Consider the following 20,000-nt stretch of genomic DNA (forward strand, 5'->3'; position numbering starts at 1 on the left):
CTGCCAAAGGTGCCGCTGGCTCCGCCCCCCTCGGGAACCCCGGTCTCCTCCACTTCCTGATTATCCATTCAATCTTGAGCTCTTTGCCCACGTTTCCCTGAAGGAGAGGGCGTCTGAGCCGGTGCCGTGCTGCCCCTGAACGTGCCATTTCAGGGATAATTGTTGTATCTTCTCTACGCCTCAAACTGTTCCTCAGCTGTTCATCCTCATATGCAGCTTCCTGTCCACTGCTTCCAGACTGCACTGTGGTGAGCTGGAAAGCGCCCTGTGATTGGCTGGCAAAGCTCTCAGAAGAAGCTCCAGTCTGTGATTGGCTGGCAAAGCTCTCAGCAGAAGCTCCGGTCTGTGACTGGCTATCAAAGCGCTTAGAAGAAGCTCCGGTCTGTGACTGGCTATCAAAGCGCTTAGAAGAAGCTCCTGTCTGTGATTGGCTGGCAAAGCGCTTAGAAGAAGCTTCTGTCTGTGATTGGCTGGCAAAGCTCTCAGCAGAAGCTCCGGTCTGTGATTGGCTGGCAAAGCTCTCAGCAGAAGCTCCTGTCTGTGATTGGCTGACAAAGCAAAGCTCTCAGAACAAGCTCTCAGTCTGGCACTCACGGGGGGAATGGGTTTGTGGGATTGTGTCTTTGACATGAATTTCCTCAGGTGCACCAAATATCTTCAAGCAGTGTGGGTGTTATCGGGCTTGTTTCAATATCGTGGCGTTTCTGTTCACTTGAATTATAATTTCACGAGCCAACACGACATCAAAATAGTGAATTTAAAATAACACTGCTTCCAGGATGAAAAAAAATGAAGTAAAAATGACTGGCCTTTTGCCAGAGACATCTAAGACTTCCTTCTCCTCCTTGGCAGAGCGCAGAGCCACTCATTAACGCTGCATTTTTAAAGGCACATTTCTGGGCACTTACCTGGCACTTTGGCAGGGCAGCGCCCACGCTCTGGAGTCCTGCCACCAGGGCGGATGCTTAAACTGAGATCAGAGGGCACTCTCCAGAGCTGGGCATTCGGCCACTCCAAAGGAAGGGGGTGAGGGGGGACACGCTGTGTATGGCTAGGCATCGTGCCATGCCATGCTCATGCCAAGCCAGACCATATCAGAGGTTGTGTGAGTGTGTGTGTGTGTGTGTGAGTGTGAGTAAGTGTGTGTGTGTGTGTGTGAGTGAGTGATATTCTCATATCCCTGTATGTTTGTGTGAATGTGTGTGTGTGTGTTCATGTGTGTCTTCATGTATTTTGATTCTCGTGATGAGGCTCATTTTCACCTATAAAAACACCTATTAGAGTATAAAAACGTGTGGAAATAGCATAAACGACCAACCGATGCCACAGTCCTACAATTTTCAAACCGTCAAAGACGACACCAAACAATCTCATTGGCCGCTGCCAGGAAAATTCGCTCCTCATTTGCATACGTTTCAACATGTTCGAATTTTCATCGGTCGCGTCGCCCAAATCGCTGCTCTACGTCACAATGGATTGGCTCCCGTTGAAATGCATTGGGTTCAGAAATCGTGTCGCTCATAACGTTGTCATGGGTTTGCACCGTTAGTCTCCGTTCAGTCATTTGGTGCTGGAGTAGAGACCTACAGATTTCCCATTCAGAAGCCATTGTGTGAAGATTGTGTCAAAGCTGTAAGTCTCTTTTGATAGAAGCAGCTGCCTGGTAAACATGCAAGAGTAAATGCAGTATGTGTGGATGAATTATCTAGCAGTTGCCTACATGAATATCTTCCTGACAACGCAGAACACATTCGGTAAACAGCCTAGATGAAATGTCGAACGACAGGCTGTGGTATAGTTATGACATTACTGACTGACTGCGTATGACAGACTTCCTGTCTGCATATAATCACGTACGAGAAACAAGCAAGATCCCTGCGGCAGCTGCTGTAGTCCTGCAGTTACTCTAAATGAGCACCAATTAGCTCAGTGTCATTTGTCTGAACACAAATATGCTGTGCTTTGTCTAGCTTTGCAGTTAAGGGAAAGAAGTCGTCAGTCTAGATATACTTTCACTTTCTCTTAGAAACCCTCCATAAGCCTCAAAGCCTATCAGCCTGTATAACTCCCTTTAAGCCTCTATAACCCTCTATAAGCCACTATATCCCTCTATAAGCATCTATATCCCTCTATAAGCATCTATAACCCTCTATAATCCATTATAACCCTCTATAAGCATCTATAACCCTCTATAATCCAGTATAACCCTCTATAAGCATCTATAACCCTCTATAAGCCAGTATAACCCTCTATAAGCCAGTATAACCCTCTATACGCATATATAACCTCTATAAGCCAGTATAACCCTCTATAAGCATTTATAACCCTCTATAAGCCAGTATAACCCTATATAAGCCAGTACAACCCTCTATACGCATCTATAACCCTCTATAAGCCAGCATAACCCTCTATAAGCATCTATAACCCTCTATAAGCCAGTATAACCCTCTATAAGCTCCCACTGTAGCTGCAGCATGAGCATGAAGCCCTTTTCATATCACTTCACATAAAACAAAATCTTGCTGCCTATAGCCACTATGTGCCTCCTCTTCCTCACAGCACAGGAGAAACACACACACACACACACACACACACACACACACACATACTGATAAACACACACGCACACACCCACACACTCAGACACCCACCCACACACACGCACGCATGCACACACACATGGACACACACTCACAAAGAGAGGTGTTCTTATTTCCTGATAACATGTGCACGCTAAGATTTTTCAGCACGCAATCCTTTCTCAGGAAATGTTTTTTTTTTTTTTTTTTTTTTCTGCCTTGTTTTTATTCTTGCCTAGAGCTGGAGGAGGATGTTGTGTTTCCTCTCAGATTCAATTGGGAGAGTGTGTTTCCACTGTGTGCATGCAGCCCGGTGACAGCTGGGTGTTTGTCTTGAGGGGGCGAACAATGATAATAATAATAATAAGATGGCTGTACTGCTCTGCAGAAAGAGTCTGTTTTTCTGTGTCTCCTGCCAAAACTCAACACCACTGGAAAAGATATAAGAGAATAAAAAACGTCCTGTACCCTCGTGTGTACGCATCTTTGTTTATGTAGATTGTAGTCGTCATGGATGATTACGTGCACCATTACTGGACGATGTTTTTAGCCTCTAATGAGAGCATTTTCATTTCCATTTCCGTTCTTTCATGTGGCAGATGCAGTGGCCTTTGGATGTGTCAGTCATTTGTTAAAGTGCACTGCCCCTACCTCCTTCTCCATAAAAGCCCACACATAAAGACTGTGAGATTCATAAAGCCATGTGAACATTATTCCCTGCGCTCATGTCCAGGAATCCCGCAGTTTTAAGTGTGTGTGTGTGTGTGTGTGTGTGTGTGTGTGTGTGTCTGCCACACACAACTCTGTGCTGCATTCTACTATAGTGTCTCAGTGTGTGTCTGTTTGTGTGTGTCTGCTTCACACAAGCAGAGAACTCTGTGCTGCATTCTACTATAGTATCTCAGTGTGTGTGTGTTTGTGTGTGTCTGCTTCACACAAGCAGAGAACCCTGTGCTGCATCACAACAGCTGGAGAATGAACTGAAATACTTAAGAGATGGAGAGAGAGAGAAGTTTTAAAAAACGGCTTACTCTACAAAGTTACAAAAGTGTTTAAACAGACAGTTTTACACAGATATATTAAAATGTGTAATGCTTACCAAGTGGTATCAGCAAAGGAGCCATAGAGTCAGGGTGTTCAGAAGATTATGACTTACATGCTGTACAATCGCACAGACAAACAAACAAACAAACAAACACCCTATCAACAAACAGAGCGATATGAATGAGTCATTAGCCTGTCATATCTAATTGAGCGCACAAATGAGTAATTTCCTCCTCGTTTATCATGTCTTTCTTTCTTTCTTCCTCTCTTTTTTTTCCCGCTATGCAGGAAGGGCCCACGCACCGGAGTTCTACTACGACACGTATAGTCCCCTCTGGCAGAACCGCCCGCGGGTCTACGGCTTCAAGCTCCAGTGGACCCAGATGAACCCAGACACCGTCGACCGCATCGTGGCCTACCGGCTCGGCATCCGCCAGGTGAGTTACACAAAGAAAGGCAGAGGTGAAAAGTCAAGAGAATGAAGGCAATGGTTGAGGATGAGGCATAGGTTTGAATTGTGCAGTGATGTGTGAGAAACATGACATATGCATAATGTTAAATATTAGATTAGTTCACAGGCACCATGTACAGTGAGGTCTGCATCTAACTCACTCACTTCAAACACACACACTCACAAGTTTTTTACACATGTATTTGTCTCGTTGTAATGATCTTTTATACATAAGAGTTCTGATATGCCATCAAGAGGAAAACATTCAATTCCATTCTATTCAATTCTGCTCAATTCTTTTCAGTTCTATTTCAGTTATTGCTAGCTATATGGCTATATGTACTTCAAATCATATTTACTCATATTTGTCTAAAAAAAAGTTAATCCTACACTGACTTGTGTGTGTTAACCTTCTAGTGTGCACTGCTATTCCATTCCAATTGGGAAAACATTCTTTGGATTTGTCCAAGACTTATCAAGTATCAAGACTTAATCCAAGTTTTATCAAAAAAAGAACCTATTTTGTCGTGCCGCCTCAAATTGCAGGCATCAGTAATTACACAGAAAAATCTTGAGCACTCTATGTTCTTAGCTGGCTATGTATATGTATTTGTTTGTGTTTTTGTATATGTTTTTTTTATGATCCCCTTCCATTCTCTGGCTGTCTCTGTGAAACATGAGCATGGACAGTGAACATGGTTGTGTTGGGCCTGAGAGATCATATGATGCTGAACCTCTCAGGGATGGCAATTCTATAACATTATTCACTCTACACACACACACACACACACACACACAGACACACACACACACACACACACACACAGAAACGCACACATGGCACACAGACACACACACACACACACACACACACACACACACACACATGATCACAGCTCAATGGGGTCTGTCTCATTTCTCACAGAGACACACACAGTGCTGTGCAAACACACACACACACATACATACGCACACACACACACACACACACACACACACACACACACATACACTCAAACACACACATACACACAGAAACGCACTCATGATCACATCTCAACTTGGTCTATATCATTTCTCACAGAGACACAGATCTGTGTTCACACACACACACAAACACACACACACACACTCAAATACACACACACACACACACACACTTGTTTTTCACTTCAACAGACACCATCTCACCCACACTTTTTAGCTATCCCTCTCACTCAATTTCACAGATACTCACACACACAAAAACAAACACAAACACAAACACAAGCACACACACACACACACACACACACACACACACACACTGACACACACACACGCACAGTGTGACAACATCTGCAGATGATAAACTCATGACATTGAGTGATAGTTTTGCCGAGACCTCCAACTGTCTGTCTCTTCCTCCCCGACCGGTGTGCCACCTGTCTACCAGATGTGTGTCAGATCACATTGGTTGTCTGGTGTGGGCTGGATTAATCATCAGATCACACAGGCTAACTGAAGCCAGAAATTACACCATAAACCACATGAACCACTAGCTCAACCCTACTGTAGTATAGGAATACATAGACCAGCTGGAGCTCCTGAACAATCAGCATGTTAGAGCAATGAGCCACATAGCTTAATAGCATAATAGCAGTAGTTAAAAAAAAGGCCAGTAGCAGGATCCTGAACCCTGAACCCTAACAACAACATCCATAGCTTTCGCTTAAAAGAAAGGCCAACAACACTGATCGTATCTGCTAAAGCAGTGGTTCTTAACCTTTTTGGAGGTACTGAACCCTGCCAGCTTCATCGGTGCATTCGCTGAACCCTTCGTAATTTGAAAAATAAAATATGATTTCTTCAAAACGTAGGTATGTATTAAAACGGCCCGACATTGCTAGTGTGAACTGGGCTATACTGCGTGTGTCTTGACCCCTGCCGAACCCCTGAGAGCCCGAACCCAGGTTAAGAACCACTGTGCTAAAGAAACTAAATTCAGTATGAAAAGAGACAACGTTGAGAGGGGAGCTTGTCCGTTCTTCCTTGCTAAATGTCTCATGGCGAGTCTGCAGGAGAGGTTTCTGCTTTTTTACTTCTGTATTATTTGTGTTGTGTTCCTAGTAAAATCATTTAAATACGGAGTAGATTCCACGTTCCTCTGTGGCTGCCGTTGAAGAGTAAAGAGATTGGCTGTGTCACAAACTCCAAGGACTGAAGCTTTTTTATTTTATTATCACTCAAAGTACCACCTTCCCTTAAATCACCAAACCTTACAGCCAAGAGAAAGGTCTACTCCCCAAACAGCCAAAAGGATTTGCAGCAGCACTCGCATGATTGAAGTGCAATTCTGAAGGACCCAGTCAGTTTGCCGCCGCAAAAAAACCACACAATCGCCAATTCAAAACACTCCTCCTTCAACAAGAGAGCCGAGGTCTTGAACACAGAAGCTGCCATACTCTGGGGAAGCTGAGCTAAAACGTTAACTCCATGAAAAGAAGAATTAAGATCTCTTCGGAAGGACTGAATCTTCGGAGAGTGCTATCTATTCGCGTAAAAGAGGCAATACAGAATTTCTGTCTTCGACTAGCGAGCTAACCAGAGAGACTTGCTAATCCTAACCCTACCACCAAAAACAGTCCCCCTGATATATGGCTGATAAACTGATAAACACTAGCTAGCTAGCTAGTTAGCTTGATAACTCTTACTTTGGGCAAGGAGGGAAAAAGTGAGTCATAAGAGAACAAGAATGGGAGCATTCAGAAAATGCAAACCTCCGCCTTGTGACCTTGACCTTTGACCTTGACATCTGAAAATCTAATCAATTATTGCCATTATATTACCCAATCTCCCCACAAAGTTTGATGGAAATCGGTCCATGCGTTTCTGCGTAATCCTGCCAACAAACAAACAAACAAACAAACAAACATACAGGGTCGAAAACAACCTCCTTGGCGGAGGTAATAAGGGAGAAGAGTGAGACTAGAATAGCAGTTGTTTAGGAGAGAAAAGAGGAGCCTGCTGTCCTAAAACAAGTCCGAGCGGACAACAAGATGCGTCAACTCAACTCTGCCACCTTGTGGACACAGGAGGGAATTACAATTGAAAGAATGCGTTTCAGACAAGACCGACCGACAGACCGACAGACCGACCGACGGACGGACATACCCTCTTATAGAGATGCCGGACGCATCTAAAAATCAGCACTTTTGACTGCCAGCTACAGAAAACACAACTGGCTGCTTGAGCATGCGGTGCAGCGCGGTGTTGTCGTGCTGTGCGGTGGGCAGGGGGTACTACCACGTGGAGTACAGTACTTGACCGTGCTCTGCCATGCCACACCGACCCACACTGCACTGCACTGGGCCGGCTGAGACCTATTTTTTTTCCTGGCCTGGCTCCCACGTGCCCCTCCCCCCAAATGATGATGATCTTCAGCCCCTTTGAGTTAGCAGTTAGCACTACAGCCTGGTGGGCCCACGCCTCAATAATGAATGAGCCGGTGTTATCGGAGCACCGGGCGGTGCTGGGCCTTTGAGAAGGGCCTTTGAATGGAAATTGAAGTCTTAGTTGAAAGGCTCATTTGAAGCCCCCACAAAACGCCAATCAATTCCACCATCACACGCTACAAACCAGGAGGCAAGCAGCTCTACACACACACACACACACACACACACACACTTCTGCCTGCATCCTCCTCCTCTACTGGGTCTGATGCTGTCTCTGTGCCTCTTTCTTGCTCTCCCCTTCCTCTCTCTCCCTCTCTCACTCTCGCTAGCTCTAATGCCATTTCTCTGCTCCAGTCTGCTAACAGTTGTTCTGTTTCTTTCTCTCTCTCTCTCTCTCTCTCTCCCTCTCTCTCTCTCTCTCTCCCTCTCTCTCTCTCTCTCTCTCTCTCTCTCTCTCTCTCTCTCCCTCTCTCTCTCTCTCTCTCTCTCGATTGGGTTCTTTATTCTATCTTTCTTTCTATTACTATGTGTTTTTGTCTGGTGTGCTTTAGTTTGGTGGTTTGTGCTTGAATTGGTAGTTAGTAGAGTAGGGTTGCATCATATATTGCCTTCCTGGGCGTCTGCTCTGGGAGTTTGACCGGCCCAGGTTTGGAGGATTTGAGTGCTCACACAGTGTCATGCTCTTAAAGTCGCATCGATTGCCAGTGTTGAGGACTGTAGTTTAGCAATAGGAGGAATAATTGGTCATGAGAATATTTCATTTGAGGCACGGATGAACAATGTTGATTTCTGTGGTAGAAAGTGGTTATTAATTGTGACTATACACCTGCCCTGCCTTGGTCAACACCATCTATTGAGAACTTGACTTAGTATCTTTTAGCCATTCTGTCATCATGATACTAAACAATTCAAGATAGATCTAACTCTAAATGTCAAAGTTGATAACTTTAACTGTGTTATATATGTAACAACAAGCACAACAAGCACCAAAAATTGAGCACTCTGTCAAATAGTGAAGACAGTCAGCGAGACTGTCAGTTTTGCACAAAGTCGAACTTTTTATTTTTGGTTTAATTGGACTTTTCTTTTTGGACTTAAATATGTTCAACACAGAATGAAATGTAAACTGCTGAATTTTATTTTGGGTCAGGCCAATTTGTATAATTCATATCACAATGTAACAGGAAGTGTTCTTCTGTTTCTACTTCTTGTGTGCAGAAGCGACACATCCTTTCTCCCCTGTGTAGCCATGTTTGTCTGTGGCGACCTTTTTCAGTGGCCAGTGTGTGGTCACAATCTCTCTCTCTCACACACACACAGCCATGCTTGTCCGTGGTGACCTTTTTCAGTGGCCAGTGTGAGGTCACACTCTCTCTCACACACATACACACACACACACAGCCATGCTTGTCCGTGGTGACCTTTTTCAATGGCCAGTGTGTGGTCACACTCTCTCTCTCTCTCTCTCTCTCTCTCTCTCTCTCTCTCTCACACACACACACACACACACACACACACACACACACACACACACACACACACACACACACACACACACACACACACACACACACACACACACACAATGGCCAGTGTGGCTCTCCTGGGGATCTGGGTCACAGAGCTGAGCTTCGGAACATGCTGACTAAGGGCACTCTCCCCTTTTCTGCTCTTGGCACCAAACAGCTTGACATTTATAGAAATTTGGGTCACTAGACTTTAAATGCTGGTCAAATTTGAAAGCTTTTTTTCATTATTATTAATAGTGGGAATTCTTCTAATTCAACTCTTTTACATTTTTTTGTGGTTGCTCTGTGCACTTTCAGTACACTTTACAGATTTGTGTACACAATGATTCAGTGAGTTATTTTTCCAGAGTGGTAAATTCTTGATTTGTTTAATGGTTCCCATACCTCACTGTCATGTAAAGCGATTGGTCCCCATACCTCACTCTTCATGTAGAGCGATTGGTCCCCATACCTCACTGTCATGTAAAGCGATTGGTCCCCATACCTCACTCTCATATAAAGCGATTGGTCCCCATACCTCACTGTCATGTAAAGCGATTGGTCCCCATACCTCACTCTCATATAAAGCCATTGGTCCCCATACCTCACTGTCATATAGAGCGATTGGTCCCCATACCTCAGTCATGTAAAGCGATTGGTCCTTCGCAACGTCCCCAATCGTCCCCAATCGGTCCCCGCCTCAACGTTCGCTAGAGGACGTTACCAGAATGTTTTTGACGTTCGTAGCAAGTCTACGTTTGGTCCTCTGTGTGACGTTCGCATGAATCTTAAATCGGACTTTTAGGGACTGAGAGCGACACAAAAGGTGGTACTGTTTCTCTGTGGAGGTTGGTGCGGGCACGGAGGCTGTTGTGATCCAGTGTGGGGTGTTGAGAAAACATTCGACTTTTGCTATTGCTTTCTTTCTATCTTCCTCGTCCCTCTCTCTCACTCTCACACCGATACTCGATACTCTTTCTTTCTCTCCCATCTCTCTCTTTATTTGTTACTTTGTTTCTTTCTTTCTTCTGCTTCTCTCTCTCTCTCTCTCTCTCTCTCTCTCTCTCTCTCTAGCTCTTTGTCCCTCTATCTCTCTTACCTTATTCCAGTTTGTATTTCTCCTGCTCACCCGATTGATTTGTCAGACAGAAACAGATTGCTGGCCAAGGTTACACTGAGATTGATCAATACTCACCAGATAATGACACATGGGCATTCTGATCCAGGCTTGTAGATTATTTGTGCTGTGTGTGTGTGTTTGTGTGTGTGTGTGTTTGTATGAGTGAGTGAATAAGAGAAAGAGAGAGAGCATCAGTGTCTGTAAATGTTTTTTATATATATATATATATATAAATCCCTCCCCTTAATTCCTGAGCGGTTTTCGAGTTATTTTGAAAATTGCTTGAACTGACTCCTGCAGTCGAATTGCATTGCAAAACACAGTGTGTGTGTGTGTGTGTGTGTGTGTGTGTGTGTGTGTGTGTGTTTGTGTGTGTGTGTGTGTGGTGTGTGTGTGTGTGTGTGTGTGTGTGTGTGTGTGTGTGTGTGTGTGTGTGTGTGTGTGTGTGTGTGTGTGTGTGTGTGTGTGTGTGTTTGTTTGAGAGAGTTTGAGAGAGAGAGAGAGAGAGAGCACTCTACATGTCAGTATGACATAAAAGGAGGTGATTAGCTCATTAGAAGTCTAGCAGTTAATTGAAACTACATGCAGTTAACTGTGACCTGAACATTAACAATAATATTCACACTACCCAATCCCAACCATGTAAATGTGAAGCGTGGTATTATGATCTCCATGCTCCTGCTTCCCTCTTAGAGGAATGATGTAGAACTGGCGAGAGTGACATCCTTCCACTCCCATTCATTTCAATGGACCAATAGCAGCATACCACTCCCATTCATTTCAATGGACCAATAACAGCGTACCACTCCCATTCATTTCAATGGACCAATAGCAGCATACCACTCCCATTCATTTCAATGGACCAATAACAGCGTACCACTCCCATTCATTTCAATGGACCAATAACAGCGTACCACTCCCATTCATTTCAATGGACCAATAGCAGCATACCACTCCCATTCATTTCAATGGACCAATAACAGCGTACCACTCCCATTCATTTCAATGGACCAATAACAGCGTACCACTCCCATTCATTTCAATGGACCAATAGCAGCATACCACTCCCATTCATTTCAATGGACCAATAACAGCGTACCACTCCCATTCATTTCAATGGACCAATAACAGCGTACCACTCCTATTCATTTCAATGGACCAATAACATCGTACCACTCCCATTCATTTCAATGGACCAATAGCAGCGTACCACTCCTATCCATTTCAATGGACCAATAACAGCGTACCACTCCCATTCATTTCAATGGACCAATAACAGGGTACCACTCCTATCCATTTCAATGGACCAATAACAGCGTACCACTCCTATCCATTTCAATGGACCAATAACAGGGTACCACTCCTATCCATTTCAATGGACCAATAACAGCGTACCACTCCTATCCATTTCAATGGACCAATAACAGGGTACCACTCCTATCCATTTTAATGGACCAATAACAGCGTACCACTCCTATTAATTTCAATGGACCAATAACAGCGTACCACTCCTATCCATTTCAATGGACCAATAACAGGGTACCACTCCTATCCATTTTAATGGACCAATAACAGCGTACCACTCCTATTAATTTCAATGGACCAATAACAGCGTACCACTCCTATCCATTTCAATGGACCAATAACAGCGTACCACTCCTATCCATTTCAATGGACCAATAACAGCGTACCACTCCTATCCATTTCAATGGACCAATAGCAGCATACCACTCCCATTCATTTCAATGGACCAATAGCAGCGTACCACTCCCATTCATTTCAATGGACCAATAGCAGCGTACCACTCCCATTCATTTCAATGGACCAATAACAGCGTACCACTCCTATCCATTTCAATGGACCAATAACAGCGTACCACTCCTATCCATTTCAATGGACCAATAACAGCGTACCACTCCCATTCATTTCAATGGACCAATAACAGCGTACCACTCCTATCCATTTCAATGGACCAATAACAGGGTACCACTCCTATCTATTTCAATGGACCAATAACAGCGTACCACTCCCATTCATTCCAATGGACAGAGATATCTGGATAGATATCTTAGATATCTATCCTAGATATCTTAGCACAGGGAGTGTGAAATCTACAACTGTGTTCATTGTGCTCAGTTTTTGGCAGCAAAACTACAAAGAGCCAATCTCCTGCGCTGCAAACAACGCATGACGAACAACCACAGCAACCAAAACCTGACTCTGATTGGCCACACAGGCACATGACAAGACCAACCCATGGGAGGGACACATATTATCTCCTGGACAGCACTGGCCCCAAAACAACTGGTGTGAAGTCAAGTGTGGCCTTGCAGTGGCACAAAACGCACCTCATGAAGAACAGCGTGAGTGTGTTTGTGGGAGTGTGGGTGTGTGTATGTGAGTGTGTGGTGTTTACTGACTGAAGCTCACCCTCCACATCCTGACCCACCCCCACCCCCCCTGGCCTCACTGTGCTGCGTGGAGCACTTCCTTCAATTTGGCTAATTTCAGTCTGCAGAGAGGAGAGGCTAAGACACTAAATCATGGAGGAGGACATCCATATTGAAACAGCTGCACAATTATTTATGATATGAAGATTAAATTAGTCAGTATTCTCCAGAACAACACTCTTTCTCTCCTCTTTCCCCTCTCCCTCTTAATGGAGTCTGTATGTGGATTCTGTGGTTGTCCTATTAGTGAGGTCTGTGTTTCTCCTATAATTGAGGTCTGTGTGGGTTCTGCTGCAAGTGAGGTCTGTGTGGGTTCTCCTTTAAGTGAAGTGCACTGCTAGGACTGACCATAGCTAGCAGCTAGCCAACTCACCAACCGATAAAAGCCTTCTGCTGGCAAAAAACTACATAGTGAAGATCCTGGGTGGCTAGTGGGAATGACCAGTGTTTAATTATCCTGCACATGGACCACATACCATGAAAATTGGTCTGAGGATGTTATTAAGCTAGCTGCATAAGCAAAAACCTACCATAACCATAATAAACCATAATAAAAACCTTTAAAGAGCTGCATAATGTTGCTTAAAAAAACTCTTGCATGTCAAAAGAATGTAGTCCTTTTGAGACATCTGTGAGGTTTTCCTCTCGGGCGGGTCTCTGTGTCTGGCCTGCCCAGCAGCTTGTGTTATTCGCTGGGCCAAAACCTGACATTTCAGGCGTAGAAGTAGGGCACGTTACCATGGAGACTGAAAGCCATTACTAATGCTTCACCTGGTCAGAACTTCTCCAAACACCTGTGTGTCCAGACCCCTCTCTGTGTGAGCAGTCAGACCAAGCACTCAAATATATTTATAAATCACATTCTGAAATAGTCAAGCTGACGATTACAGGATCTATTCAAGAGATTGTCAGTTGAATATTGGATATAAATGCTAACCTGGCTAAACGCTAAAATATCCCGCAACACCCAGAGTCATATAGCATGGATCCAAAGACAGCACTGTCCTTGCAGATGACTGGGACCACTAGTGTTTCTATTAATGGGTCCTGTGAGAGCTGTTAGCTAGGTAATAGGCTTGTGATGGCCGAACTGTTGTGCGCTGTCTGGGGTGAAGTAAAATGGCAGCTTAATACGTTTAAAAGGTTTTTATGTGCAGTAAAGCTTTCCACTGGTGGTGTTGAGAGGGTCTGTCAATTTGCCAGTAGATGCGCATACAAACACACGCACACAGACACACACAGACAAACACACACACACGCACACGCACACACACACAGATACACACACACACACACACACACAGATACACACACACACACACACACACACACACACAGATACACACACACACACACAGATACACAAAAAACACACACAGATACACACACAAACACACACACAAACACACAAACAAACACACACAGAGACACAGACAGACAGACTATGCAACCAACTAACACGCCCCCCCTCCTCCAGACAGGGGAAGTACATGGGCTTAGTCAGAGATAGACACACACACACACACAAACACACACACACACACACACACACACACACACACACACACATGCCAAGGCACAAACACCTACTAACATGCCCCCCTCTCCCCCAGACAGGGCAGCAGCGCTGGTGGGAGCAGGAGATCCCCGTGGAGGCCCCTATGAGAAAGGGCGAGCTCATCAACTACAACCTGACGGAGCTCATCCGCCCCGAGGCCTACGAGGTGCGCCTCACCCCCATCACACGCTTTGGGGAGGGAGACTCCGCCGTACGCATCGTCACCTACAGCGGTGAGTGCCAACCCACTGTCCGCATACCTTTCACAGATTATTCTCTCGGAAGCCGTTGCTTTTGCTTTGCTTTTGCTTTGCTTCGTTTGGATTAGTATGGTTACGTTTGATTTTAATGTATTTGTTTTGGTTTCATTTGTTTTGTTGACGTTTATGCTGTTTTGCTGTAAAGGTTTGTTTTGTTTCATTTCAATCATTATGACCCTAATGGTGGATATATTACTGTTCGACACCACAACTCAGCTCTCAGGGTGAAGGAGCTGGTTGTGTGACCTAATGGGCGTTTACGTTTACGTTTATAATATAATAAGAGTTTTTTCTATGGCCTAGAAATAAAAAACAATTGACACATACCGTTGTCAGGGAAGAGCTAACTGGTAAATTATTCCTGGGTATTTGACCATTTTTATCGGGTGGTAAAATATTATGGTCCAAACATCAACCATTGAAAATTACTTTTTTGACATGTAGTTGTCATTTATCTTTGTGCAACTATTCATTATGATTGGAAGACAGGAAGTATTGCTTGCTATGCATTCATTTCACAAAGTTCACGGTTGATTTTTCCAAACTTGTTTTTCTGTAAAGATGATGATTCTGGATTGGCTGCACCACATTTAACAAATGATGCCTTATTTTGAAGATAATTAACTGTACATTTATCTACTACTTACCATAGGAATAAAAATAAAAATGAATATAGAGAAGAACAAAAAGTGCAGGAATGTAACCGCTGTAAGTGCAGGTTAAGCACTAGTCGAAGTGCCAGTTCAGGAAGGGAGGTGCTCTCTGAAGAGTTGGTCTCTCTGGCATAAAGCAGTGTCCAGATCGTGTTTGGTCTCTCTGGCATAAAGCAGTGTCCAGATCGTGTTTGGTCTCTCTGGCATAAAGCAGTGTCCAGACCGTGGTTGGTCTCTCTGGCATAAAGCAGTGTCCAGACCGTGGTTGGTTTCTGCCCTCACCCCTTCCTGAGCTGCTATGGTGTGCCTTGGGTTTTCAGTGTCCACACCAACCCTAGTCCCATAAGCGTAAGTCTTTACCGTGCCCATTCATGTAATGCCTTGTTGACTGCAAAGAAACGCAACGTTGGTCACTTGTTTAAAAAAAAAAAAAATTTCGTCCATTACTTATCTTGTCAGGCTTTTCCGTCCTATGAAATCCCTTTGGCACTTTGCTTTCAATGCCTTTTTTTCACCTGTAAATTGCTTTGGTTGAAAACATTTGCCAAATGACAGAATGGAAAGGGAATGTTTTTGAATGTACGTGACAAGTGCTGTTTTTATTTTTTGGAGTTAGAGTTTTATCTGCTCTTTGCTGATGATTCAGCTGGCAGAGCATTCTTCTGGTTTAAAACCTGTCACAAAGGGAAAAGGTCATTCCCACCTCCTTTTAAATGTCTCTTTCATAAAGTCAGCAACAGCATCAACGTCACTGTCACCTCTCCGTCAGACACGCACACCAACACACACCAAGGCTATATGTTTGGCTGGCATTTGTGAAGCAAAAAGAAAAGTCTATTTCCGACCATCCAGATAGTTTCGTTTAATTTCTTTGCAGTTTCCACACGTTAGACAGACTAATGTCTAACTTCGGAGGTGGTTTTGTCCTTGAAATAATACTTCAGAAATTATATGAACAACCTTCAGAGGTAAAAAGAAAAGTCTATTTCCGACCTAAAAGTCTATTTCCGACCATCCAGATAGTTTTGTTTAATTTCTTTGTCGTTTCCACCATAGACATGTATAGATAGACGCCGCCTCCACTGCTTCAGCCTGTTGCCTCGGCGAAACGCGTCGCCGCCATTTTGGGAAAGGAGCTCTCTGCCGTCAGAGGTCTGTCAGACGTGTCAAACAAGCGCAAGTTGGCAGGAACTGCGGTTTATCTGGATAAAAATCACGATAACCTTTTACATTTCGCAACCAATTTCATGGAGTATTCAAGGGTTTATGCTCTACGTGAAGTGTGTGAAAAAGATTTGCCTCTACGTTACTTATCTCGCTAGTTAAATCGCCAGTCATACATGTGCATGGGTCTGTGATAAATGCTCACTTTTCTGTGGAGTGGAGGCGGCGTCTACCTATACATGTCTATGGTTTCCACACGATAGACAGACTAAATGTCTAACTTCGGAGGTGGTTTTGTCCTTGAAAGAATACTTCAGAAATGATATGGACAGCCTTCATAGGTATGGTGATTTACCCCCTGCCCCCCCCCCCCCCCCCCCCCGCTGAACCATAAGTGTACATCGCCTCCTCTGAAGATTCTGGCTGCTCTCATCTCAAGTGATTGATAAGTATCTTTGAAATTTGTTGAAGCAGTTGCAGTCAAGTTTTTGGTTGAAGAAGATTTCCATTTGTCTCTCTTCTTGCCCTTCAGTGACACACTGCTGAGTAGATCTCCATTAACAAGATCAAGTGTGTGTGTGTGTGTGTGTGTGTGTGTGTGTGTGTGTGTGTCTAATGCCCACACAGCTGAGTAGATCTCCATTAAACTAGATCAAGTGTGTGTGTGTGTGTGTCTAATGCCCAGATTCTGGAACTTTGAGTTTGGAATTATGTTTCATTCAGGGAACACAACATATTATTGGCATCTGACTTTCAAAAGAATTAAGGTATGGTGTGAGTGTATTAGTGTGTGTGAATGTTTGTGTGTTTGTGTGTGTGTGTGTGTGCGTGCATGCGTGCTTGTGTGTGTGTGTGTGTGTGTGCTCACTGTGGCTATACTACTCTTAATGCCAGTGGGATCAGGTGGCTGAAGAGCGATTCCCTTGGCTAATACCCAGTCTACACATGTTTGCTTCGCAGGAATGATTTGTGATTAGTTGATTTAATCGAGTGGATTAAAATCAATTCTGCCGGGACCGGAGTGTTTCATAAATCAGTGCTGGCCGTAACTGAGTTCTGTGGCGCTACTCGTGCATCACATCCATTCCGCCCAGACGCAGATCGACCATTAGGAGGCCCGAGCCATGCCTCTGACACACACACACACGCCCATCCATCTCCTCCATCTGTGGATCGACAATTAGGAGGCCCGAGCCATGTTCCTGGCAGCACAGATTGGGTTTTCTCCATGGAGGAACGAACTGCACACTAAGTGCCCATTCAAACAAACTGGCCTCGACCTGCCCTCATTTGCTAGGGATGGGCTCGTTCGCACTGAACATGTCCAAAAGCACTGAGGCTAGTGCCACAGTGAACATGTCCAAATGTAGTGAGGATATATGCACTGACCGCAACGTTAAACCAAAATATGTCTTGAAATGCATTTTGTACTTCATTAAATAAAAAGTAAAAAAACATCCGTATAAATTAATTAACCATTTATCTTGAATCCCTTGTAAATACAAATCGATGAGCAACATAATAGCCTAGAGCCATCCTTTTTTTAACTGGCAGTATTTCCACTTGATCCTCTTGGTATTACTTCTAATAATGATCACTTGCACACCAATCTGAGTCATGCCTGTCATACTCATCTCACGCATTCTCAAACCTGTATGAAGGATAATAATCAATGCCAGAAACATGGATTTGGGCCCTTAAATGTAGGCACGTTTCTCTTAGGGGAACCCTTAAGAGATGGTGTGGAACACACGTTGAAAAGTAAACAACTTTAGTAAGTAGACCTTTCGAGTCTCTGTAAAACGCTGAGAGAGACCATTACGCAGCCCTAAACATGCCCACATGCAGTGAGGATGGAGTTGAACCTGGAAGGCCTGTTTTACATAATATTATGTATGGTGATATTATCCATTAACCGAACATATCTCATTGCTAAACCTTTAAAGAGAGCAGATTGTGGGCAAATATATTTTAGAGTGAGGTGTTTTTGCTTTAAGGCTTTTTAATTGGGGTGTGTATGCAGCAGCAGCTGCTCGTGAACACTCAAACTTAATGTTTGCATGTTTGTTCTTTGAAACTTGGGCCTCATTGGAAATACAATCAGTTCTTAGCGTGGTTTCTTATACCAGCCAGCTCTCTGACTGTGTTAATGGACCTGCTAATCGTCAGGAGATTACCACCACACCACTATTACCACTACCAGCACCACACCACTACTAGCAGCACCAACACCTCACCACTACCACCACCACACCGCTACTAGCACCACCAGTACCACACCACTACTACCACCACACCACTACTACCACCACACCGCTACTACCACCACACCGCTACTAGCACCACCAGCACCACACCGCTACTACCACCACACCGCTACTACCACCACACTGCTACTACCACCACACTGCTACTAACACCACACCGCTACTACCACCACACCGCTACTACCACCACACCGCTACTACCACCACACCACACCACTACTACCACCACACCGCTACTACCACCACACCGCTACTACCACCACACCGCTACTAGCACCACCAGCACCACACCGCTACTACTACCACCACCACTACTAGCACCACCACTACTACCACCACTGCCACCACTACCACCACACCGCTACTAGCACCACACCACTGCCACTACACCACTTATCAGAATTTGTTATAGAGAACCACCATATGCCCAGGGTCCTTTCCAGCACTATTAAAAACTCTCTTAACCCACCTGCTGGTTTTACGACTACCTCCTCAATCTCCAGTGATGGATTTTAAAACTCTTTTACTGAAAAAATGAACAAAATCAGATCATCAATACCAGCGGCAGCCACCGGCTCTCGTACTATGTTTAATGTTTCTGCCATTCTGATCATTTTAATGAGCTGTCACTTTCCTGCTTCACTGACATCATGTCTCGTATGAAACCCACAACTTGCCTTACGGATTTCATTTCATCTCGCCTTTTAAAGGAGATGCTTCATGTTGTGTGTAGCAGTGTGCTCGACATCATTAATAAATATTCAATAATAAATCATTGATCACAGGAGTTGTGTATTTGCAGTCGTGCAGCCTTTGCTTAAAAAGCCTGAACTGGCTCCTGATTCCCCTCCAGTAGCATACTTACCTCTGAGCTCCCATTTATATCGCAAAATACTCGAAAAGGCGGTTTCTAATCAATTTGAATGAGAATGGGATTCTTGATATCTATCAATAAATCATGCAGTGCACAGCACTGAGTCTGCCTTCTTGAAAGTTACAAATGGCCTGCTGCTCACAGCTCAGGGCTGTTCAGTTCAGGTTCACCTAGATATGACTCCCGCCTTCGACAAAATGGACCATGTAGCGTTGCTTAGGTGGTTGGGGCATTGTGTTGGGGTACAGCGTGGTTGGGGCATTGTGTTGGGGTACAGGGTGGTTGGGGCATTGTGTTTGGGTAAAGGGTGGTTGGGGAATTGGGTTGGGGTAAGGGGTGGTTGGGGCATTGTGTTGGGGTACAGGGTGGTTGGGGTGTTGGGTTGGGGTAAAGGGTGGTTGGGGCGTTGTGTTGGGGTAAAGGGTGGTTGGGGCGTTGTGTTGGGGTACAGGGTGGTTGGGGTAAAGGGTTGGGGTAAAGGGTGGTTGGGGCATTGTGTTGGGGTAAAGGGGAAACGCACAGACAGATCAGTTTGGTTGCTAGTGCTCCATCACCAGCAATCGCTTAAGTGAGAAATGTCCTATCCCAAAAAGATTGTGAGAAGGTGGCCCATGCTTTTATCTCTTCCACACTGGACT

The 20,000-nt window shown here is 44.5% G+C and overlaps 1 protein-coding gene across 1 annotated transcript in view; it reads left to right on the forward strand.

The window, feature by feature from the left end:
• Positions 1 to 20,000, forward strand: part of LOC308377615 (MAM domain-containing glycosylphosphatidylinositol anchor protein 2) — a gene marked incomplete at both ends in the record, with an annotated part of 200,573 nt that overhangs the window by 160,457 nt on the left and 20,116 nt on the right. Inside the window, 2 exons of the mRNA XM_080854336.1 lie at positions 3,912 to 4,060; positions 14,200 to 14,377. Coding sequence (XP_080710462.1) covers positions 3,912 to 4,060; positions 14,200 to 14,377 — 327 coding nt within the window. The remainder of the gene's footprint in view (positions 1 to 3,911; positions 4,061 to 14,199; positions 14,378 to 20,000) is intronic.

Source organism: Sprattus sprattus (assembly GCF_963457725.1).
Source record: "Sprattus sprattus genome assembly, chromosome: 16".
NCBI lineage: Eukaryota > Metazoa > Chordata > Actinopteri > Clupeiformes > Clupeidae > Sprattus > Sprattus sprattus.